The sequence below is a fragment of the Pogonomyrmex barbatus genome, unplaced genomic scaffold, assembly GCF_055798465.1.
Source record: "Pogonomyrmex barbatus isolate J1 unplaced genomic scaffold, ASM5579846v1 scaffold7, whole genome shotgun sequence".
NCBI classification, from domain to species: Eukaryota; Metazoa; Arthropoda; class Insecta; order Hymenoptera; family Formicidae; genus Pogonomyrmex; species Pogonomyrmex barbatus.
This window is the reverse complement of record NW_028297171.1, coordinates 2,645,678-2,671,394: the sequence shown is the minus strand read 5'-3', so window position 1 is coordinate 2,671,394 and position 25,717 is coordinate 2,645,678. Positions and strand designations below refer to the sequence as shown.

General features: G+C 42.1%; 2 protein-coding genes across 4 annotated transcripts in view; both read right to left on the bottom strand.

Annotated features, from left to right (window-relative positions):
* The window catches only part of LOC105427777 (uncharacterized), a 53,464-nt gene that overhangs the window by 24,715 nt on the left and 3,032 nt on the right, over nucleotides 1–25,717 (bottom strand). The window lies entirely within an intron of this gene.
* Nucleotides 4,893–7,354, bottom strand: LOC105433186 (uncharacterized). Its single transcript, XM_089083297.1, has 4 exons — nucleotides 7,307–7,354; nucleotides 6,728–7,252; nucleotides 5,440–6,328; nucleotides 4,893–5,398 (listed from the first exon to the last, which is right to left on the bottom strand). The coding sequence occupies exons 1-4, from the start codon at nucleotides 7,352–7,354 to the stop codon at nucleotides 4,893–4,895; spliced, it is 1,968 nt and encodes a 655-aa protein (XP_088939423.1).

Sequence of the window (25,717 nt, the reverse complement as noted above, 5' to 3'; positions counted from 1 at the left end):
CTGCCACCACTGCCGCGCCCGCCACCGCCGCTACCCGATGTTCTTTCTCTCTACCTCTCTATACTTATCATCTTCTATCTCTTTTTCTCACTCCGTTGCGGGTATCTCTTATTTTACGAATCTTATTTTTTTGGAATTATTTTATGGTGAGAGGAAAGGAATGAAAGAAATACATGTTTTTGCATATTAGATATGTTTATATTTTTTAAACAAATTGAATACATTTTCATTTAAACGTGAAAACTTTTTTTTCATATTTTTTTTTCTTACATACTAAAAACTAAAGCTAACAGCTCGCAATCGACGAGTTGACGTCTATCGAATGTATCGCAATCGCATATCGCATTCGGCACTTCCTCGGGATCTGTTACAACAGATGCGATGTTGGAGAATCGCTTATACTTGGCATCAATCGTGTCGACGAATCTGACGAGTCGATCGAACGTCACATCGACACATCCGTCCAGATCAAACATACGGCGCAGAGTCGATTCGATCATCGTTATGCGTACGTTCAAAGATTCAAAACCTATGTAGTGTAACGTTGTTCATCTGGTAAACTCTGACGGTTAACGGTCCGACGTTTATAAAATTATCTTTGTAATCGTTTCGCAGCAATTTGTAGATATTCCATCGCTGCTCGTAGAGTCCTGTCCACGTTTCGAGAGATAGTATAAGTTCCTGTCCCCGATAATCTCCCAGAGCGATCTCCACGTAGCGATCTCCTCGGTGGACCAATGTTGATTCCAATTTCCAGAAATTTGTAGCCCGTGGCTGTCAGAGTGTAACGTCTGCTCAGTAGGCACACAGCACGACGCTCCACCGAAATGCTGTGTAATGTAAAAGAAATTAAATATAATATTAAAATTAAATATAATATTAAAAAAAGAAAAAAATAAAATATGGAAACTTACGCGTTACGTTCCTTCGTCTGTTTTTCGCCATCGTACGGTGCGCTGCTTCCTTTGGCGGAATACATTGCGTGTTGTTCGTACAAACGAATGATGGAGGAGCGGAGTATATTGCGTTTGTACATACAAATGAATGATGGAGAACTGATCGCATCCGCGTAAATTTTTGACACAGCGGAGCGTTAACCTCCTCCCCCACCCCCTTCCCCTTCTACCCTTTTTGCTAGGAATTTCAACCATCGTTGCAACCAAATGTGTCACGACTTGTTCCCGCTTAAAGAAGCATTGATAACATGTTTCAAAGAAAAGATAATGATACAATTTTTTCTAGGAAGAACCCGCGAAAAGATAGCTCTTCGTAGAAATCGATACGTGTCGCAGCGTGTTAAGAGAAGCGCCGATACTCCGGCTGCTATAAACAAATTGCGAATCGGGGAGATCTATGATGATGTTTCGATTTAGACAAAGGGACAAAGAAATTGTCGATGATATATAATGAGTCATGGGATGTGCAGGATCACAGTAGATGAAAGTCTAATGTGTGTGAAAAAAATAGTTGACGGTGAAAATGGATAATGTGTTAAATATAGAAAATGTGTTTAATATGGATGAGGAAGACTTTGTGAATATAGTAGACGAAGTGTTTGGAAATGAAGAAAAAATAGAGATTGACAATATTAACAATATTGATTGATATTGAAGACGAAGAGCACGCATTGTCTGACGATAGCAATTACGTAAGTGATCAAAGTGATGACCTTACGGATTACGCAGAAAAAATTGTTACTCGTTCGGAACTCCTTGCGTTGAATAATAATACAAAGTATTGTTCAATACAATTTTATTATTCAACGTGTGGTGCACTAACTTTATGTGCCGAATGCATGATTCGTCTAGCAGACACTGACATTGGAATATTGTATGAAGTTAGGAAGCACGAGATAGATGCTCTCAATGCGCTAAACAACCGATTTTGCTCCAATAGTCCATCTGTGTGATAACGCCATGCAACATGTGTGTTGTGCGGGTCGTTTCGGAGGATCGGTCCAGGAGTCGGCGGAGAGGAAGCACTCACCACTTCATTTTAATTTCAATAAATTTTATTAACACTTAATACAGTTTGTCTTTTCTAATTCGGACCGCGACAGACGTGACGGCACGCGGATCTCGACCAGTCCCCTCCTCATATCGGTCTTCCGTTTTTATCCTGTTCCAGGCGGCCGGTCCTTGCCGTGTCATCAACACGGTTCGTCAGCGTTCGCGGTATATTTCTGGGTCGCGCGGCGGTTTTCCGCGTAAGGGCCGCGCAACCCGGTTAACAGTTGCTTCACGTCAAACGATTACACAATATTTGCGCGATTAGCACGGTAGCGTTGGTAATCGCTATCGCTTGGTAAAATAATAATTCGTCGGATAAAGTATCGCTTGCCGCAATCCGCTTTGTCAGCGGTGGGTGTGATTGCATTCTCGGCGCTCGCGACATCTGCACAAATTGAACAAATTGCACAAATTTGCACAAATTGAAAAAAGACAATTGTGAACGAATCATATGCAAGTGCTCCGTGGAAGAGTGTGATGTGCTTCTCTGCTTCTCCGCTCCTTCTGAGAGAGCGGAAATAATTCTGGAAGCGTGCACATATTGTCATTATAAAGGACACGCATACAATATATTACTATCCCTCTCGCGGCAAAAGCAGAGATAATTCCAAGAAGCGAGGATAATCATATATGGTTTTATTCCCATCAATCTCCGGACATGTCGGAAATACAACGCTTTATATACTGGCTTCGAGTTAAAGCAGCTATAAAGAAAAGAAAAAAAGAAAGTAAAAAAAAATGTAAAATTGTTTTGATGAGACAGTACAACAATTTAAAAGAATCAAGTTTTCGCAATATTGAACACCTAGAGCGAGTGGAACGCGAGCTGCTGGAGCAGTACAGCCAAGTCGCTACTTTGATGGAGTGTTTCGCGTGGTTGCAACGATGTGAGGAGTGCATCGAACAACTCGAGGAACTTAGCCGTATTAAACGTCCTCGACTCACCGTTGCAAATAGACAATCTGCGATGGCGAGGATCGCATGACTCGCAGGTGCAAAAGTACAATTAGAAAGACGTTTCGTGTATGTTGGTAGTGAATACGCGAGTAGAGACACTGGATGTCTCATTTGGCGAGAAATCGATACGGCATTTAAAAATCGTATATTAATAGGTGCGGTGATCAATGTGGACTATATCGAGCCGCGAATTTTTAAAAGACGCTGATGTAGTGCTCGAGCGAGACATTGTACAAAGACACGATAGTGTGAAAGTGAACATTGCATTTAATAAGTTTGTGACGGGCGATAAACGCGCGAACAAAAGTATAAACACTAAAAATAGTGAATTCTTTCGAGTGTCAAATTTGGACGAGTGGTACGAGCAGTACGTTATCGAACCCACGTTGGCATCGCTCGAAGAATTCCAAGAACGCGACAGTGGATGGGCATTGTCGCGAATTCTAAATTTGACTGTAAACGTGAATAAATATAATCCAATGCACGCGGGATCGAATTGCCACGGGAAATTATGTTAAAGCGAGCGGTGATCAACGTACGATCCAAGAACAATGCGTGTTTCGCGTGGTCGGTGGTCGCGGCTCTGCATCCGGTCGAAAGGCACACGGATCGGGAATTGTCGTACCCGCATTATACGACAGTGTTAAATCTCCAAGACATTACGTTTCCGATGACGTTAGATCAAATAAAGAAATTTGAACGAATCAATGACATCTCAATCAACGTTATGGCTTCGAGGGAGGAAAGGAGATTCTCCCGATACCTTTAACAGATAAGAAGATGGAGAAGCACGCAAATCTATTGTCCGCACGACGACAACGGGACACTTCGCATACATCAAAGATCTGCTCCTTGTGAGCTCGCAAATAAACAAAAAGAAATGCAAAAAATACTTTTGCGACCGGTATGTATTTTAACAAATTTTATTATTTCTCTTATAAAATTGTTTATTAAAAAATCATATTTTCCGTTTGCAGATGTCTACATTACTTCAGCTCGTCTGAAAAATTGCAGTCACATACAACGTGTGACGTGGTCACCTCGTTCGACGCTTGGATCGACTCGTCGGTGTCCGAGTTCGAGAGGAGGGGAGATTCAAGCGTACGCGAACACAGGTTGCAACGAAAAGATCGTTTATTGGTAGAAAGATACAGAGTAGTGCAGGGTCGGGTGATGTCGCAGGTAGCAAAGCGGAGACGCAAAGCGGTTGGCGTAAGGCGGCGAGAAGCGCAAGACAGGTGCGGCGTGCGATCGACAATGGTTTATTTACACGTGACTATGGCGCGGTTACAACTTAGAGCTATCGGCTTATAACTAACGGACTTAATCTGTATCGCATGCATTTACAAGCTAATGTCAGGTTGGACGGCAAGATATTGCGGGCAGGGCCGAGTGTCATGTCAAACCCTGCCTTCGCAACGGAAACCGGCGAAACCTGGTGGAGCTGAGCGAAACCTCAGCCCGCGGAGTAGTGACAGGAGTCGGCGAAACCCGACAGAGCTGAGCGAAACCTCAGCTCGAAGGTAGAGAAAACCGATGAAACCCGGCAGAGCCAAGCGAAACCTTGGCCGAGAGGTAGTAGATACTGGTCAGGTCGGTGTCAGGAGTCGGATCGCAGGATGGGATCTAGTCTCGGCCGGCCGGGCTTATATACCCGGCCGGCATTCCCCACTGTGCGCCATTGGTCCAGCGGTGGGGAGTCGGTATCGCGTGGGATACCCTGATCGATAGCGTGAGCGAGACGGCGCGTGCGGTGTACAGGCAAGCGAGTGGAATAGCGTGAGCGGTGTGCGTGCAAGAAGGATAGGCAGCGCAGGACAAATAAGCCAGGTGTATATGCATATATGGATATATATTTTCCTTATAAGTAACGGCTCTGCTGTTACATCACCACCCTTTTTTAGGCGCTGTTGATGCCAGGGCTGATTATTTGGCGGTTTGGTTCGGGTGTGCCTTCAGGTCCTGCACATGGACATGTCGGTGCCAGCATCCGCGGGCATCCCGTAGGTCGACGATGACGGGCGAGATGATCCTCCGAACTTCCAAGGGCCCCACGAATTTTGGAGCCAGCTTGGCGTTGAACGCCTTGGCCTTGTCGGACAGGACGTGGTTCCTCTCCCACACCAATTCTCCGACCTTTGGCTTCCATTGCCGCCGACGCAGGTTATAATGTCGTTCCTGATGTTGAAAGGCACAAGTCAAGTTCACCCTCACGAGTTCGTAGGCCTCTTGCAACCGTCGGCGCATCATTTCTGGAGCCGGAGTGTTTCTCGGGTGCCGTCGGTCTTTCGGATGAGATCGAGCGAGCTCCCTGCCATGATCGAGATAGGCACGAGTATGTCCCGTGGTCTCGCTCCAGGCCGTATTGAAGGCGTATTGGAGGGCGGTGTGCTCATCCAACGTCTTCTGGCTCCGGCCCACGTATTGAGCGACTATGTCTTAAGGGTCCGGTTGGCCCGCTCGATCGGATTACACTGCGGCGTGTATGGCGGCGCGATGCGATGTTGGATGCCGAAGGCGGTCAGCAGCTTCCCTAGCTGTTTGGACTTCAGTTGCGTCCCATTGTCCGTTATTATCCACTGTGGGCACCCATGACGGTACACGACCTGGTCGGTGAAGGCCCTGGCGACATTTGCTGCAGTGGCCTTCCGCAATGGCGTGATCTCGAGCCACTTCGTAAATCGGTCCTGCATCGTGAGGATCCACGTGTGTCCATAGTTGGAGCGGTCCGACCAGGTCGATGGAGACTTGCTGTCACGGCGCGGTGACCGGAGTAGTGTGGAGGGTCCTGGCGGATCGTTGTTGTGACACTTTGTGGGCCATACAGGTTGCGTAGGTGCGGACGTACTGTGCGATTTCCCGGAGCATCCCTGGCCAGTAATACTGCTGGGCGACGCGAGCCATGGTTTTGGCAGTCCCCAAGTGTCCGGATGCGGGGTCATCGTACCATCGTTTGAGTAGGGCGACACGTTCAGTTGTCGGAACACATCGTTTCCATTGCTCGTCGGCGGGCATCTCCCAGAAGTCCAGATTGTGGAGGATGTGCCGGTACAGGAGTCCGTCCCGTATCTGGTAGTTGGGCCGGTCGGCTGTTCGGGTCTGGACGTCTCGGCTAATTCGGTGATACCATGGGCAGGACTGCGTCTGTTGGCGACCTCGGGTTGGCGAGAGAGCGCATCAGCCACCTGATTCTGGGTGCCTCGTCGGTATTCGATCTCGAAATCGTGCTGTTGTAATTCGAACAGCCAGCAGGCCAGTCGACGGGACTTCCAGGCGTTAGAGCCACTGGAGGGACTGATGGTCGGTGAGCACGGTGAACCGATATCCCTCCAAGTAGTCTCGCATCTGGCGAATCCTCCAGACTACGGCGAGGCATTCCAGCTCAATGGCACTGGAGTTCCGCTCGGCGGGATTTAACGTGTGGCTGGCGTACGCGAAGACCCGTTCTCCTTCGGCCAGTCGTTGTGTTAGGACGACGCCTAACCCGTGCGTGCTGGCGTCTGTCTGCAGGGTGAAAGACAGCTCAAAATTGGGATATATATCGAATACCGGAGCGAAGGTTAGAGCATCCTTGAGGCGTTGGAAGGCCTTGTTCTCGACGGTGGTCCAGGCTCAGCGGGCGTTTTTGCGAGTCAGGCGTGTTAGAGGTGCGGTTACGGCGGAGAAGTCCGCGATGAAGTGTCGATACCACGAGCTAAGCCCAGGTACTGACGAACTTGCCGGAGGTTGGTGGGCGCTGGTCAATTGGCGATGGCGCTCACCTTTGCCGGGTCGATGCGGATTCCGCGGCAGTCAATAAGGTGACCCAAGTATTGGAGGCTGTCCCAGCAGAAGTGGCACTTGTCGGCGTTGAGTCGGAGTTTGCTCGCAGGCGCCGGAAAACCTTGGCTAGGTGTTCCAGGTGTCTCTCGAAAATCGGGCTGGCCACGATGATGTCGTCCAGATACACGAGGACGTTGGGCTCGAGCTCTGGCCCCAGGATAGAGTTCAGGAGCGAAGGTTAGAGCATCCTTGAGGCGTTGGAACGTAGCGGGAACCGAATGTAGCTCGAACAGCATGATTCGGAACTGCATGAGTCCCCTCCCCGGCATGGTGAACGCGGTGACTGGTCGGCTTTCGGATGCCAGCGGGACTTGATACCCATTCTTAAGATCCAATGTGGTGAGATATTTGGCGCCGCGCAGCTTATCGAGCGTAGCCGCAATATGCGGCAAGAGATAGGCGTCCTTTTGCGTGACGTCATTCAGTTTCCGGAAGTCGATGCAGAACCGATACGTGCCGTCCTTCTATTTTACAAGTACCATCGGGGAGCTCCAGGCGCTTTGGGGCGGCTTGATTACGCTGGCCTCTTCTATCTTGCGAACTTCCCGGTCTATTACGGCCTGCATGGCTGGATTACGCGGTCGGTACCGCTGCTTAATTGATTGGTCGTTAGGCGGATCCGATGCTCGATACGGTCGGTATGGCCTCGAAAGCAGTTAGCTCCTGGTATAGAAATTCTCGTAGTCGCTGGTTTTCGTCCACGGTGCGTGGCGTCAGCCCGGCCGAAATCTCCCCTACCACGGGCTGGTCGTTGGTCTTGGTGATCGGTGGAGGTGCGAGGAGGACAATCCCAAATCGATGCCGATTAGGATCGGCTCACTGAGATTCGGTATGACTTGGAACGTGTGGGTCACGATGCGGTTGATAATAGTGATCGGTAGGTCCACTGTGTGTATGATTGGGACCGTGGTGTCGTCGGCCAAGTTGATCTGTTGGGTTATCCCCCGAGGGGTGTGGCCGCAGTACCGGGCTCGACGATTTGGCCGTGGCAGGACTCACGAACGAGATCTTAGAGCCGGAATCGAGCAGGGCCCACAGATGCCGACCGAGTAACTGGATCTTTAGATGCGGCCTAGGCGTGAACTTTATGGCGTTCTGTCGGGACAGGCCGCTGGTTCCCCGGCCCGTGTGCCGTTTCCCGCCGGTGGGTGGCAGTCTCGGGTAAACACGTTGTCCTTGCCACAGCGAGAGCAGAACTTGCGCGGTGATTTCTTACAATCGAGGCGTGTGTGGCCTCGCTGCTTGCACCGCCAACAGCACTCTCTCTGCTGTAGGCGGCGGCAGCGACCGGCGGGCTCCGGGTTGGCGGCTATTCTTCCTTTTGCCGACGGAATACTCTTTCGTGCTCGGCTGCCCTGGCGCTTAACCCCGCGATGCTGGTAGCTTCTATCGATCGGATGTATAGCTGGTAACTAGAGTTTAAGTTGTTGTATAGCAGGCGGACTTTCTCTTGGCTAATAGCCCCCAGCGCGCCTCATCATGGTCAGCAGATCCGTGGCGTATTGGTCAAAGGATTCCCCCGGTCTCTGCCTTCGGGCCTGGGCATCTTGCCGCAGTTGGTCTCGGTAATCGGGTGGGAGGTACTTCAATCGGCGGTGCAGAAGACGTCCCAGGTGGTCCAGTCCTCGTAATTGTTGCGATACTACAACAAGGAATTTCCGCGCAACATCTCTGGTAGCCCTAGGAGGAACAATTCGTCGACGTAGCGGTAGGATCGCTTCAGCTCCTCTAATCGTTCGAGGAATGCGAACGGGTCTTTGCCATCGAAGCAGAGGCCCCACTTGCGGATTCGGTCTAGGATTGCGGTGGGATCGAGTGGCGTTGGCTCGATGCGATCAGGGGCCGGCTCGAGTGGCCCCGGCGTCGCTTTTTCCTCGGTTGGCATGTCGGCGGTCTGAAGAACAGCTCCGGGTTTTGGATCACGAATTGGCGCAATCGATGTCGTAACGTGTCGATATTACCGATATTGTCGAGGCCGTGCGTGGCTAATTGAGTGGCGAGCTGGACTTTCGAAAGATCGTATATCCAAGAGATTTTCATCGGAGTGCGCACGCAAGCCGGAGTCTCTACTGGGCAGGTCCCTATTCGGGCGCCATGTGACGCGGTCACCTCGCTCGACGCTCGGATCGACTCGTCGGTGTCCGGTTCGAGAGGAGGGGAGACTCAAGCGTACGCGAACACAGGTTGCAGCAAAAAGATCGTTTATTGGTAGAAAGATAGATACAGAGTAGTGCAGGGCCGGGTGAAAATATACATATATATATGTATACTGTAATATATGTATATGTGTGTATGTCATTGTATTGTTGACTTGTTGTTCTAAACACGTTATTGCGATAAATATCATCACATGCCTCGGTAGGATAAGATGCCTGCCCGGTAAGCAGGAGATCCAGGTTCGATTCCTGGCTGAGGTGGTATTTTTTCGCAAAATAATTACGAGTTTTCACGACTGGTTCGTGGTCGGGCCCCGCCGTGACGCACACCCTCCCTTCTTATTTGGGTGATGTCGCAGTGTCGCTGGTAGCAAAGCGAAGACGCAAAGCGGAGATGCAAAGCGGTTGGCGTAAAGTGGCGAGAAGCGCAAGACAGATGCAGCGTGCGGTCGACAACGATTTATTTATACGTGACTATGGCACGGTTACAACTAGAGTTACCGGCTTATAATTAACGAACTTAATCTGTATCGCATGCACTTACAAACTAATGTCAGGTTGGACGGCCAGGTATTGCGGGAAGGGCCGAGTGTCACATCAAGCCCTGCCTTCGCAACGGAAACCGGCGAAATCCGGTGGAGTTGAGCGAAACCTCAGCCCGCGGAGTAGTGACAGAAGTCGGCGAAACCCGACAGAGCTGAGCGAAACCTCAGCCCGAAGACAGAGAAAACCGGTGAAACCCGGCAGAGTCAAGCGAAACCTTGGCCCCGAGAGGTAGTAGGTACTGGTCAGGTCGGATTGCAGGATGGGATCTGGTCCCGATGTCTCGGCCGGCCGGGCTTATATACCCGGCCGGCGTTCCCCACTGTGCGCCGTCGGTCCGGCGATGGGGAATCAGTATCGCGTGAGGTACCATGAGCGATAGCGTGAGCGAGACGGCGCGTGCGGTGTACAAGCAAGCGAGTGGAATAGCGCGAGCGGTGTGCGTGCAAGAAAGATAGGCAGCGCAGGACAAATAAGCCAGGTGTATATGTATATATGGATATATATTTTCCTTACAAATAACGGTCCTGCCGTTACAAACGGACTGCGAAAAGATGAACAATTGCGCCATCCGATTGCCGAGCGAGGACGACAAGTAGCTCGAATTCAAGAACCACACAAATAAGGAACGACTGCCATTCATCGTTTATGCGGACTTGGAGTGCGTACTACGACGAACGGAACCGGAGTAGAGAAGAAAGACGCATCGTACACTTATCAGCAGCACGAGGTATTTAGCATCGGATACTACGTGCGATGTTCATACGACGACGCGTTATCGGTATATCGATTTCGCAGCGAAAACTGATTCGTTCGGCAACTCGAAGACTTGGCATATCAAGTAAAAATTCTGTTATCCGCGAATGTCCCCAAACGTTATCGAGAGAGGTAGGAGTATGTAACGTTCGCAGAAAATTAAACTTGCGGACGTTCATCCAAAATGACGTAGTAAATCGAACGGCACTCTAAATAACGCATGTGCGATTTTAAATATTGAAATATATATAATTTTAAATATTAAGATTTTAAATATTAAGATATTAAGATAATCAACGGTAAACAAGAATTCATTTTTTTTCGTCTTGCGATAAAACATAATTTTACCTTATTACTATTGATTTCTGTTGGGAATATAATTCTATAATTTAATTTTCTTTTCTCGAATCGTCTCTTCTTCAGTTCTCGATCTTACAATTGTAGAAGAGACGAGAGAGCGTTCGATGACCTTTAGTTACACAAAAGGGGAGGCTTATCGCATTCAAATATTTCTAACGTAAACTTTCAAATAAAGGGTCAACTCGGAGAGCCTTTCATTGCGCAGCAAAATTTAACCGACGACGAAAATGAAGTAAATGAATTCTCGTTTTGAATAATAAGATTTACCTTTAGGCATTAATGATATCTTCGAAAATATTAAGTTTAGTTTTATTTTTCTCCTCTTTCTTTCTTTTACTTTTCCTATTTTCTCATAAATAATTGTAGTACAAAATAAATGCTCAGTCGAGGAGTGCTTTGTTTGCCCCTCCCCTTTGCGTCTGGCCCTATCCTAGATGGCTTGGGCGCGGACGGAGCAGTGGTGAACGAACCTCCAAAGAAGACAGTCGTTACCAAATTGTAAGAGAGTCCAGTCACTATCTCAAACTGCTGAATCTTATAATTACAAAGGAAAAGTAAAGAAAAGGAAAACGAAATCACTAGAATTCTAATACATTTAATAACTTGCCTCTAACAATTTAAGGTAATCATCGTTTCTAATACTATTTGGAATATTTGATTTGCCTATATTATATTATTTGATTTTCTTATATTATACTATTCGATTTACTTATATTATATTGTTACGTCGTGACGACTGCACGATTCTTCTCTTTCGGGTATCTGTTATTAGAATTTAATTAAGCGGATAAAGTGACACATGTTCTGTTACTCTGTTAGATCGCGACGGTTACGCAACTGATCTCTTCCGGGAGTCGGTTACTAAGAATTTGGCTAAGCGGATAATCCCTATTATCCTAATCGCGGAAAAACAACACGTGTACAGATGTTTTCCTCAACGAAATCATATATATATATATATAGTGCCCTTAAAGGCACGGAGCGCACACTGTTATTTCCTTTTTTCACGTGATCAGAACATTTTCAGTTTATCAGTTGTCAATAATTCAATCAGTCGGTGTCAGTCGAAATAAATCAACAATTTCACCAAGTACAAGTACAAGTGACCAAGTTTCCTGGCGACACCGTTATCGCCTTCATCATCTCGCAGGTCCCAAGTCTCCGGCATTCCAGAGTAACAGTTTAATTACACATAGAAAAATTCCCTAATAATAATTTTCGGGTCTCTTCTACTTATATTTTCTCATTTCTCCCTTACATCCTTTCTATCCTCTGCCGTTTTCCTTACACTTTTACTTCCTTTTTCTTTTTCTTTTCTCTTTCTTTCTTTGCTTGGGCCGTCGGACCTCTCGGGCTCCCTATGCGTTGCGGAGCACTCAGCAGGTTCATGGTCGCCGAATAATTCGGCAAAAATCTGCTTCTTCTCTGTTGGCTTCAGCCGTCGAACCTCTCGGACTCCCTATGCGTTGCGGAGCACTCAGCAGGTTCATGGCCACCGAATAATTCGGGAAATCTATTCTTTTCTTTTTTCTCTCCTTTCTTACAATTTTCTCTTTCCCTTCTTAATTTCTCTCCTCTGTCGAATCTCTCGGTTTCCTGAAATATTTCAGAGATAGCCTTAAGGTTCACGATCAATGACATTTCCTTCATATTCCAAATCCATTTCTTCTAGTGAAAGCTGCATCATCCACTCTTTCCGATGCTCAGAGACGGAGACGAGCCCTGAAAAGGCTCCGTTACCGTCGCAACAAGCGAGCTCGTCAATCAGGGAACTATCCCTCATCTGGGACATCCGAGATTTTGACACATCCCGAAGAAACCACGAGTTGTTCCAGCAGGAGACCCCATTATTTGTACATATCTCCTCCGTCCTATTCCCCAATCAAACCATCTGAACCTGGATCACCCCCAGATTTCAGCGCACTCTTCCCAGAGCGCTATGACACTAACCTCCAGATATATCCAAATTTCCGCACCCAGAAATCCTTGGACGAGTTCTGCGAACTCCGGACTCCTTCCCCTCCTTCCCTAGACCTTACTATCGAAAATCCGACCTCCTCTCCGAAACAACCACACACAGATAACAAAATACAAATTTAAATAGATTAACAACGTAAGATAAAATTATTAAATACAGATTAAAAATACTAAATTATGTAAGATAAGAATAATTAGAATATAGATAAACATACCAAAAAATAATAGAATTTGTACACAGAAACCAAATAATACATCCGTCAATTTTTAGAACATTTATATTACATGAATTTCTGTACGTAACACCTTTCTTTTTTTTATTATTTTTTCAAATGTAAATATATCGTCAGTAAATGTATTTCAACGCAAGAAATAATGACACGATCTTGTAGCTAGCTAACTTTGTAATCGTTTTAAAATTATAAATTACATGTAAAATTTAAATTTATCGTTTTAGTTATTTGCTCCCTCTTTCATTCCTCGTTATCCCAAGATTCGCGCATGGTCCTGTCCCTGGCAAAAGAGATTAAATTCTCTTACCTAAATTACGGACCGACGGACGCACGTCACGCAGTCGAAGTCATAGCGTCTTTTTCAAGACGTTGACTCGCACTCGTGGCTCAGCACAGTGTGTCCGACTCGTAGGGACGCCTCAGCGCGCCCATCTGCGAGAGGGTATTTGGAGCGTCCTTCCAAGCCCCATCCATTTAAAAAAAAAAAAATATTTACCTCGGGCTGGACGTAACAATATTACTGATTTTCTTATATTATATTATTTGATTTTCTTATATTATACTATTCGATTTACTTATATTATATTACTGATTTTCTTATATTATATTATTTGATTTTCTTATACTATTCGTTTTACTTATATTATATTACTGATTTTCTTATATTATATTATTTGATTTTCTTATATTATATTATTTGATTTTCTTATATTATACTATTCGATTTACTTATATTACATTACTGATTTTCTTATATTATATTATCTGACTTGCTTATATTACATTGCCGATTTTCACTTCGTTTCAATATCATTATCTATATAAATTTCAAAGATAACTTAGAATTTAATTATTATATTCACATCTCATTATTATTACATATTTCATATTTTTATATTGATTAAGTTGTATTTCATTCATATTATTACTACATCTACGTCAGTCTATGTTCAACGTCAACATCTCTGTTTTATGTGTATATATATATATATATATATATATATATATATATATATGTATATTAATATTCCTTAATCCTATATTTTTAACTTTACACATTATTTTTTTTATCATTCCTATTTAACATTTTCTAATTTCCATTCCCATTTCATATGTAATTAAGCTTATACGACCCTCACCTTTTACATAAATCAAATATTTATTTATATATGTAAACTTGTATTTCCGATATTATGGCATTATTTTATTCATCACTATATTTCACGAGATAATTTTCATTAATATTTTCATTACTATCATTATATTATTATTATTATTATTTTCTTTATTATTATTATTTTAATATAACTGTTTATTCGTGTTATATTTTACAATAACCCAAGAAATCATTTCTTTCTGTCATATTAAATAACTTTGAATCATAATTTCACAACCAATTACATCAACAATCGTAACTTTATAATACAATGTCATATCCCTATTATTATATTAATAAAACACATTTCCCCGCGATTTCCGCTCGATTGCGGGTTCTAATCCGAAAATATAGTTTGTAATCGTATCCAGCGCAGCCATTGAACATAAATACACTAGATATTCTTTCCCAAATTCCATTAACCGTTCTACACCATCTCGGGACGTAACACATATCGTAGCGCGACGCGTTGTCATATTTGTGAAAAACCATTTGCGTCGGACGACACGCGGGTACGCGATCATTACCATCTTACCGGTCGTTACCGTGGTCCCGCGCACTCAAATTATAATCTAAATTATAAAGGTTCATATTCATTCCCATAATATTTCACAACTTATCCGGTTATGACATGCACTTTATCATCATGGAAATAGCTACGGCGTTCGAAGGCAGGATCGACGTGCTGCCGATAACAAAAGAAAAATATATTTCGTTACAAAACATGTTCAAAATACCACCGAGAAATCAGATTCGCGAAATTGCGTACGACTGCGGTTCATAGATTCGTACAAATTTTTAAATACCAGCCTCGATAAATTGGCATCTTTTTTAACGAAAGAAAAATTGAAAATTTTACATTCCAAATTTTCCACGGTATCAAACGAAGATTTTGACTTGTTGACGCGCAAAGGTGTCTTTCCGTACGAATATGTGGATCGCGCGGACAAGTTGCGCCTACCACCGCGTGAATCGTTCTATAGCTCGTTGACCGGTGATGTGGTGTCGAAGGACAATTACGCGCACGCTGCGAACGTCTGGCGGTTCTTCATTGAAACTCTAGGCAAGTACAGCGATCTATATCTCAAGACCGAAGTCTTGTTATTGGTCGACGTTTTTGAAAATTTCCGCGAAAGTTGCGTCGCGAGTTATGGACTCGATCCCGTTTATTACTACACATTGCCAGGTTTCATGTGGGACGCCATGCTGAAACATACGCGTGTAAAATTTGAGTTGCTCACCGACATCGATATGGTTATGTTTATCGAACGCGGTATACGGGGTGGCTTCAATCAATGTTCCGGCAGATACGCGCAGGCCAATAACAAGCACATGCGTTCGTACGAATCCATCGAAACCGATCGTCGTATTTGATGTACTACGACGTGAACAATCTGTACGGATGGGAGATGTGTCAACCGCTGCCCTATGCCGGATTTCGAGGGTTGAAGACGTTGAGAACTTTGACGCGAGCGCGATCGCTCCGGATTCGTCTACGGGTTATATTCTCGAGGTCGATCTCAAGTATCCGCATCATTTGCACGATCGACACACTGACCTACCTTTCTGTCCGACGCGTGATAAAGCACCCGGCGGCAGGATAAACTTCTCGCGACATTATATGACAAGAAGCGGTACGTCATCCATTATCGCAACCTGCAGCAATGTACGCGCTACGGTTTTCGTATCACAAAGATACACCGCGTATTACAATTTGTTCAATTCACCTGGCTCCGCGATTACATCGAACTCAATACACACTTTAGAACGTGCGCGAAAAATGATTTTGAGAAAAATTTGTACAAATTAATGAACAACGCGGTATTCGGTAAAACAATAGAAAATGTTCGGAATCACGTGGATGTAAAATTAATAATAAAATGGGATGGATGGTATGGCGCGGAAGCAATGATCGCAAAACCAAATTTCCACAGCCGCAGCGTCTTTGCAGAAAACTTAATCGCCATCAAACTGCGTAAACTCGACGTGAAATTCGACAAACCGATTTATGTGGGTATGTGTATACTCGACATATCGAAAATCTGCTTATACGAATTTCACCACGAATACATGTCACCGTTGTATCACGAGAAATGTAAAGTAATAACACCGACATGGACAGTCTCATATACCATATCGAGTGCGACGATATGTACGAGACGATGAAACGCGATATCGCTAGATTCTATACGAGCGATTATCCGCCGGGCAACGCATACGGGATGCCTCTCGTAAATAAAAAAGTACCTGCTCTAATAAAGGATGAAAATAACGATGCGATAATGACGGAATTCGTCGGACTCAGAGCGAAGATGTACGCGGTGAGGGTGGACAATAAAATCTACGAAATCGAATTGAAATCAATCGCAGTCTCGAAAAATTGCTCATCATGGTCGTGCCATCGTTCGTAGACCTGCAAGGTTTTCTCGTTGGAGGACAGTTTGTTATAAAGGAGTTTGCCGCTCTCAGAAAACGGACCGTTCTCTCTCACTATATTTTCGCAAGCCCTATACCATAGCATTTCCTCGCAAGTGCCGACAAGTCTCGCGCACGTTGAGTGATACGTCATCACCATAGGCTGCGATGGGACGACGGAACGATTCCATACAGCAAAGCTAAGAGTTTGATTACAAAGGCTGTGCATGGAACGGAAGAAGACGACGACGACGACGACGACGATGATGACAGTAATGCTATCGTATATGTCAAGGAACACGAAAAACGACAAGGGCTGTGGAATTTGCTTCTGGACGATGAGCGCGTGTACATCGAGACTCTGGATGCTGATTACGAAGACGTAGATTCTCTAAACAATCTGGACGCTGATAATACTATGCGATGCGGATATCACTATACTAATTGCGCATTACAAAATGTATTCAAATTATTTAATTGGTGGTCAGATAACCATGAATAAAATAAATATGATATACGAATTATGTTTTTTTATTCTTTTTCCCCGCCAAAACACAAAAATTGTTAAAACATATTTTTATACTCTTCTGTAAAAAAATCTTTTTACAACACATAATAAACACATGTAATTCAAAAAGTCAAAAATCATTACGGATACGAAAAGAGTCTGGAGGAAGGGAGAGAACCGCAACGGAAGAGATAATACGAGAGAGATATTTATTTTTTTACTCGGCGGCGGCGGTGGAGGCCCCAATAAAAGAGAATATACATAAAGCAAATTCATGCATACATTACCAAGACATATATACCAACACATTACATACATGAAAAATGAAACAGGAAGCAAAAGATAAGTCCACATTAAACAAAGACAATGAAATCCAATATCTTTTCCCATCTAAACAAAAGGCGTTATAAGATAAGAGTAACATAGAGCGTAAGCTAAGGGCCAAGAGCCTTGTTGAAAAAATCATTCAGAATCATTCTGTTCCTCGTACGAGACGGACTCATTCTATCATATCAAACCAATCCAATCTACCATTCTATCGTATCAAACCAATAAATAAAAATGCAAAAGGAAGAAAAAGAAGTAGAAAATTATAAAAAACAAATAAAAGATCCAGAATTTGATTGTGCTGTAAGTAACTAAAAAAATTAATTAATAAATAAATATAATAAATATAATAATAAATTTTATTTTCTTTTTAAAACACAGAAACAACAAAACCAAAAAATAAACTATACCAAAATGCTGGGAGATCCGGAACTAAGATGCATCATAGGCCCAAATAAATTCAATAAACTACGAATACAATACTATAGTTATATATTTTATGAAACCATACCACCTAAACGAAAAATATGTGGAGATTGCTTTAATCCAACCGAAATATAAATAATAGACGCAGAAAATTTTAAAAGATTACCTCTTCCAAATTGGCATAGCCACGCGATTATTAACGATGATAATATAAATGAGAAAATACAATGTATAAAATGCCATAAAAAACTTCTAAAATTAAGAAAACTATTAGATTGCGAAAAATGTATTAGAAATTATATACTAGAAAAAAACCAATAACAGAAGAAATGTACTTGTTTTAACATATAATATATAAAATAAAATAAATATTCAATAATACAATAATCACTCAATAAAATAAACAAAAAAAAAATAATACAAGAGATATTTATTTTTTTACTCGGCGGCGGTGGCGCCCCCCCCCCCTCTGACGTCATGTCCACGCGCAATTTTTTATATCATCTTCGCCGTCCGAAGATGATATTTTATTTATATCGCCTTGCTATCTTATCCTATTTGTTTATCTCACCTCGTCTTTCTTCACTACCCCCCCCCCTCGCGGCTCAGTTCAAAGGATCGCCGCTTCGGAGTTCCCCCTCCCCTCTTCCCCGCGCCGTCCGTTCTCCCCCGCACACCCGCACCCCCCTCAACGCTTCAGAGTTAGAATCGGTGTAGTATACCTACTTCGGATCCTTAATCGGCAGAGCCGATCGGCCAGCGTGGCGAAAGCGGTAAACGACAAGAAAATCGCGCAACGTCAATTCGAGGAACTGCAACGTCGCGCGATGGAAACGCGCGGACAGGGACTGTATCTCGCTCCGTACAAATACGGACGAGGACTGTATCTCGCCCCGTACAAAGGCAGACGAGGCGTAACAGCGAAAAAAAGAAAAAAGAAAAAAAAACGCCAAAGAGACAATAAAAATATCTACGGGTGTAACCACCAACATACAATTGGACCAGCTGGCGAAGCGTATGCGCTGTAACGTCCGCAGGAAATTAACACTTGCGGACGTTCATTCAAAATGATGTAGGTGCAGTCGAACCTTAGGTTAACGCATGCGTAACTTTAAATATTAAGATATAAGATTCTAAATATTGAGATTTTAAATATTAAAATATATAATTTTAAATATTAAGATTTGAATATTAGGATATAACTTTCATCATTCTATAGTCTTACCATTTTATATATATATGTTCCTCTTTATTTTATATATATATAATTCTTATTATTATTAATCTAATCAATGGTAAAATGAGAATTCATTTTCTTTCGTCTCGCGATAAGACATAATTTTATTTTATTACCATTATTATTGTTTTCTTTTGGATGTATAATTTGGAAATATAATTCTATAATTTAATTTTCTTTTCTCGAATCATCTCTTCTTCGGTTCTCGATGCTGCAACTGTAGGAGAGAGCGTTTGATGATCTTAGTTTATACTAAAGGGGAGGCTTATCGCACTCAAATATTTCTAATGTAAACTTTCCAACGAAGGGCCAGCTCGGAGAGTCTTTCATTGCGCAACGAAATTTAACCGACGAAAATAAATTAAATGAATTCCCGTTTTGCAATAATAAGATTTATTTCTAGGTATTAACGATACCTCCAAAAAAATATATTAGGTCTTAACTTTATTTTTCTCTCTTTCTTTTCCTTCCATCTTTTCCTATTTTCGCGTAAATAATCATAGTACGAAATAAAATACTCAGTCGAGGAATGCTTTGTTTGTCCCTCCCCTTTGCATCGGGTCCTACTCTAGAGGTACGGCTTGGATGCGGACGGGAGCAGTCGTAAACGAACCTCCAGAGAGTGTAATCGCCGAATCATCCCACTGAATCAAATCACTGAATCTTTTACCATTAAGGGCGAAAACTATATTAATACCCAAGGAAGGAAAAGGAAAGGAAAGAGAATTTGGTAGAATTTCAAAATTATAATTATTTACTTCGAACCAGCTAAGGTAATCGTTTCCCTTATTATTATTATTCAGATAACTATTATTACTATTATTACTATTACTATTATTATTATTTAATTATTGATTGATTGATTTCTTTACAAAATAAATCCCTACCACGTTAGATTTACATTATGTTTTGTATATCTTATAATATTCATTAACATTCATATATTAAATAACATACTATATTTTTTTTATTTACATATTATTATTACAATTGCTATATGCTCTTTATAATAACATTTAAATAATATATTATATTCTTTTCCATTCACATTATAATATTATTATTATTACAATATGTTCTTTATAATAACATTTAAATAATATATTACATTTATATATTTTTTTATTTATATTATACTATATTATCATTATTATTACTATAATAATAATTATTATTATACTATTATTATTACTAGTTGACATTTCTCTTTTATGTTGATTGATTAATATATTATTACTATTAAACCTACATTTATTATATACAGTGCCTTTATTCATTTATATATATATATATATATTGATAATAATTTTGTCATATAAAGCTCTTATTCTTTAAAGTTCTTACACCTGTTTTCTCCCCATTCTTATTTCGTATTGTCTAATTTATTTTTCTACATATAATTCCACATATAATTAGGTCTATACCATAATGTTATTTTATTCACCATTATGATTCATGATATATTTTCCATCGACATTATTATTATTATTGTTATTATTATCATTATCATTATTATTACTGCCACTTTGTTAATATTGTTTTTACATAACTCTTTATTGATCTTTCTGTTTACGTTTACATTGATCTAGAAATTATCTTTATTGTGAATCAAATAATCCTAAATTATAATTTCGCGAACTTTGATCCAAATATACCATAACCACATTTTAGTATCCATAAAAAAAAGGTAGAACTCCCCAGAGTTACCCCCCCTTTTTTTTTCTTCAAACTCATTAACCGTTCTACTCCATCTCGGACGTAACAGCGCGTACCGTACTTTAGAGGTGTTTTCATGCGTGACGCATTACCGATTAGCGGCGCACGTCGAAACGAAAATGGTATCGTAAATCTCGACGACACGACGGGCCCCGGTACTCATTGGGTAGCGTACGCAAAGAGAAATCGCGTTGTGTATTTTGACAGTTTTGGTAATTTTCGACCGCCCAAGGAACTGATACGATATTTCGGAGACGATGCTACGATAGAGTACAATCAAACGTCCTATCAGACGTACGATCAGAGCGTCTGCGGACAGCTGTGCTTGTGATTTCTTCTCCAAAACGGCCGACGCGCGTGAATTTATAAAGTCCGACAAAATGTCGCGGCGTCTCAGTATTCGTCGAACGCTTTTTTCAACATGTCGCTGACGCTTACGCTGAGCAGGAAGAGCAGCGTTCTCGCGAAAAATTATTCTCCAGCCATAGATTTGAGCGATGATGACTACGAGCTTGGTCTAACAATTTTGGAGACTTATCACACGATACCGAATGTAAACGCTTCGAACAATACATTTTATTTTGGCAAAGACGATGCAGAAATTACGATTCCCGAGGAGTCGTATGAACTGCATGCCATAAATGAATTTTTGAAACGTGAGATTTTACGGAAACGTCCGCGACGCGACGCGTTTGAGAGTAACGCTGGTGACACCGCGCGCGGCGATGACGAGATTGGAGAATACCCGATAGTGCTCCGCGCAAATTACAACACGATGAGGTGTGAGATTAAATGCGCCTACAGAAAAAACTTTAACTTTTGCGTACCTCTCTATGCACTGTTGGGATTTTGCGAGAATTATAGACGCGTGGTAATCAACGCTCGTCACGAGTTGATCTTAATACGATCGCGCAACGACAACAATTGCCTGATGGGAAATTCGACGTTAGATCCCGTGGTCGACTTATTCAAGATACAATGGCGAATGCCGGGTTATTGAACGAGATAAAAAACTATCGATGCTGCGCACTTTGGAGAGCGGACGATACTTGAGCATGGCTTTTTGCTCGTGGGATCTGTACGAGTTTCCGATGTTACAGCGTACAACCAAGCATTCGTGGGCCATCAAGACCGCTACTCAGCTCGAGAAATCGTGATACGTCATCTTTGCTCTGCAAACAGGTCGCAAAAATGTCATGGCTGAGGACACGAGTCGATTCGACGATTGCAACTTAACCAACATGAAACTCTATCTGAACTCGGAATGTTATCCGTATAACGATATGAATCTTGATTTCGACAAAAACAGATGGTCCGTGTTGTATGAAACGTACGCGCGTTTCTGCAAAGGTTATTACGGATACGAGTATCTCGAGCCGATCGAGATCTCACCATTACGTCTTTTCTACATAACGGTCCATTCGTAATCATCGATTATTCTCGACAAAACGAATCGGTTAAGAGCGCAACCGTGAACGTGAGATTGGAATTTGAGACTAAGGAGAACGTACCGATGAATACCATCGCGTACTGTCTCATTATACACGATCGCGTGATTCACTACAATCCGTTGACCAATGTTGTACGCAAGATCACCTAAGAGCATCGCTGGCACATGAGAGAGAGAGACAATAAAATCTACGATACATCGAAATCGATCGCAGTCTCGAAAAATTGTTCGTCATGGTCGTGCCAACGTTCGTAGACTTACAAGGTTTTCTCATTGGAGGACAGTTTGTTGTAAAGGAGTTTGCCACTCTCAGAAAACGGACCGTTCTCTCTCACTACATTTTCGCAAGCCCTATACCACGGCATTTCCTCGCAAGTGCCGACAAGTCTCGCGCACGTTGGGTGATACGTTATCACCATAGACTGCGATGGGGCGACGGAACGATTTCATACAGCAAAGCTAAGAGTTTGACTACAAAGGCTGTGCATGGAACGGAAGAAGAAGACGACGACGATGCTGTCGTATATATCAAGGGACACGAAAAATGACAATGGCTGTGGAATTTGCTTCTGGACGATGAGCGCGTGTACATCGAGACTCTGGGTGCTGATTACGAAGACGTAGATTCTCTAAACAATCTGGACGCTGATAATACTATGCGATGCGGATATCTATACTAATTCCGCATACAAAATGTATTCAAATTATTTAATTGGTTGTCAGATAACCATGAATAAAATAAATACGATATACGAATTATGTTTTTTATTTCTTTCCCATGCATTGATAATTCTAACGCTCGACGTACCGCTTCTTATCATATAACGCCGAGAAGTTTATCTTGCTGAGGTGACTCGCGCGCGTCGAGCAGGAATGTAGGTCAGTGTGTCGGTCATGGATATGACAAAGAAATTGAATCACGATTTAAAAAAGTGAAAAATTTTTTTAATATTTATTTTTTAATATTTATTTAATGCAAAAGAATAACTCATACAATGCACTTTTATTTATTGTATATACATTCACATTAGATTTCCATCTATTATGATCCTGCACACTTCATGACCCATTATATATCATCAATTTCTTTGTCTAAATCGGAACATCATCATCATCATAGGTCTCTCCGATTTGTTTATAGCAGCCGGAGTATCGGCGCTTCTCTTGACACGCCGCGTTCAGTCTCATGCAATGAGTCTTGTGGAGGCATTGAAACGTCTTCGTGGCCTCGATAATAATTTTGTGCGCGAAGAATCACTGGTGCGCGAAAAACAATTGCTTTTGCGTGAAGAACTTTGAGTGCAACGTCTTTGCAATGGCATTACCACGCGTCATTATTTGCGCAAGATTCAACGGGGCAGAGTACCGTGGTAACTTTGTGGTATATGTGGAGGAACAACGTATTTATTACATTGACAACAACCCTCTCGTTGGTGTTGCACAACTGCCGTAAGCAATACCCTTGTACGAATATATTCGTTCATTGGCCTCGACACAGGAAGAGGAGAAAGAGGGGGAAGAGGAGGCCAATTATTTAGAAGTCCCCTCCCCCCCGCGGATTAATCCCGCGGTATGTGGATGAAGAAGTGCTCGAAGATTCTGATTATGACAGTGATGATACTGACTGAAGATACCAACTGAGACGAAGGAGTCTTTAACCGTCAGTAGACGTTCAGACTCGATTCATCAAGTATTAAGTGCAAGTTCTACTGACTAAATATTAAGTGCGTACGAGTAATTTATAAGGTAAATATTATAAAAGAAAAAAATTTAAGTGAGTTAAATAAAAAATAATATTAATTGTGAAATAAAATCAAAAGATGAAACCGTCAACGAGCCAAGAAAGCGTGAAAGCAGTAGACGGAGTTATCCCGGAGGAGTATCCGGACACTTACGAGCCACTTCTGCTGGGAACATGCGTAAAAGCTATAAACTCTGCCAGTATCATCTACAGAGAAGATGACGCTCCTTTTCGAAGGATATGCGAAGACTGCTTTCATGCAGAAGTGCAAGACTTTAATCGTGTTCGAGTAGCAATAACAAACGCACACATTATGTAAAGTAGTGCCAGAAAATTATGAATTAAAAAGAAAATTTTATTTGTCATAAACTTTTAATGGAATATAATATAGCTTCAGATTGTCGCGAGTGTATTAAAGAGTTTATAATTAATAATGAAAAATATTATTGATTAGATGAGATAGATATATTACAAGACGAAAAAAATTAAATTTAAGTTACTAAATAATATTTTCTAATATTTTTTACATTTTATATTTTATATATTTTAAAATTTCAGTATTTTAGAATTTATTTTCTAACATATTGTATATGTTGTATTCCATCATATTACATTCTTAAATTAATGTTTTTTTATATTTCGTTATGTTTCGTTATTTATGTTTAATAAAATATATTTCATTGACCTACGTAAAATTGCAAGTTTGTAATTTTTAACACGTGTCCGATAAAGTGATCTTACCGTTTTAAAGATATATCTTTCATACCGTCGACCTATGTGGAATATTTTCGCATGTGATATCTAATTTCGGAGTGTATCAAATGATACATAAAGTAGATAAAAAAATAAACAATATCAACCATAAAATTAAGAACAAAACTTCGATTATAGATTGTGAATTATTAGCGTACGCAATAGATAATATTGTACACTATGCATTACATGACCAATAAATGTATATTATGATAAATATTACTCGGTTTATTCTCCATTCTTCCTTTTAATTCAGCGGTTTCAAGTTGCGCTGCGATAACGAGTCGCGTGCCGACGCATCTTGTCGTGAATAATAATATCACTCATAATAATAATAAATTACTAAGTAATATTTAAAAAATCTCCTTTAAAAAATAATTAATTTTAAATAAATAATTAATTATAAATAAAATAATTAATTAAAAAAAAATTAAAATTACAAAAGATATCAAAACAAAACGAGATACCTTAGTGGAAAGAGAGAGAACTTAAGAAAAGAGGAAGGAAGAGAGAAGAAAAAATGGTAAGAGAGAGAACATGATGACAGCGGCGGCGGGCGCGGCGGCGACGGTGACGCCCCCCCCCCTGACGTCATGTCCACGCGTCCAATTTTTTATATCATCTTCGTTATTTATCTTTTCGTAATTATTTATCACGGTGCTGAAGGCATCAATCGTCGATTCAATCGCACGCTGTTTACATTCAATGGCACTGGGTCGCCCAACACGCGCCGTCCCCCCCTCCCCCCTCCCCGGAGCTCCTCGATTGCGCGCCGTTCCCCCCCGCACACCCGCACCCCCCTCAATGCTTCTGAATTAGAATCGGTGTAATATACCTACTAGCATCATTGAAAAATCGTCGGTTCGCTAACTGATACGCGAATTAGGCCTGCGAACCATATCCGTATGTAAAAGCAACGTGAACAGCGTACCGTTCGCGAAAATAGACAAAATATTGCGTAATGCGTTGTGAGATCAAGATATAGAAATAAACGTCTGCACGAATGAAACGTGGTCCCACCCGCGGAAGATAGAGCCAAAATAATAGAGAAATATCATGCGTCCGCGATAGGGGAACATAAGGGCATGACCAAGACGCATGCGTGAATACGGGAAAGATACACGTGACCTCGCATGAAGGAGCAAATATGCCGTTACATTGTAAAAGTTGTCAAC

Coding starts and splice junctions, on each gene's coding strand:
- LOC105433186 (XM_089083297.1), bottom strand. CDS start 7,354: ATGCAGGCCGTAATAGACCGGGAAGTTCGCAAGATAGAAGAGGCCAGC. Junction 7,253..7,306: donor GCAAGATAGAAGAGGCCAGC/GTAATCAAGCCG, acceptor CTTGTAAAATAG/AAGGACGGCACGTATCGGTT. Junction 6,329..6,727: donor TCCGCATCGACCCGGCAAAG/GTGAGCGCCATC, acceptor GCCTCGCCGTAG/TCTGGAGGATTCGCCAGATG.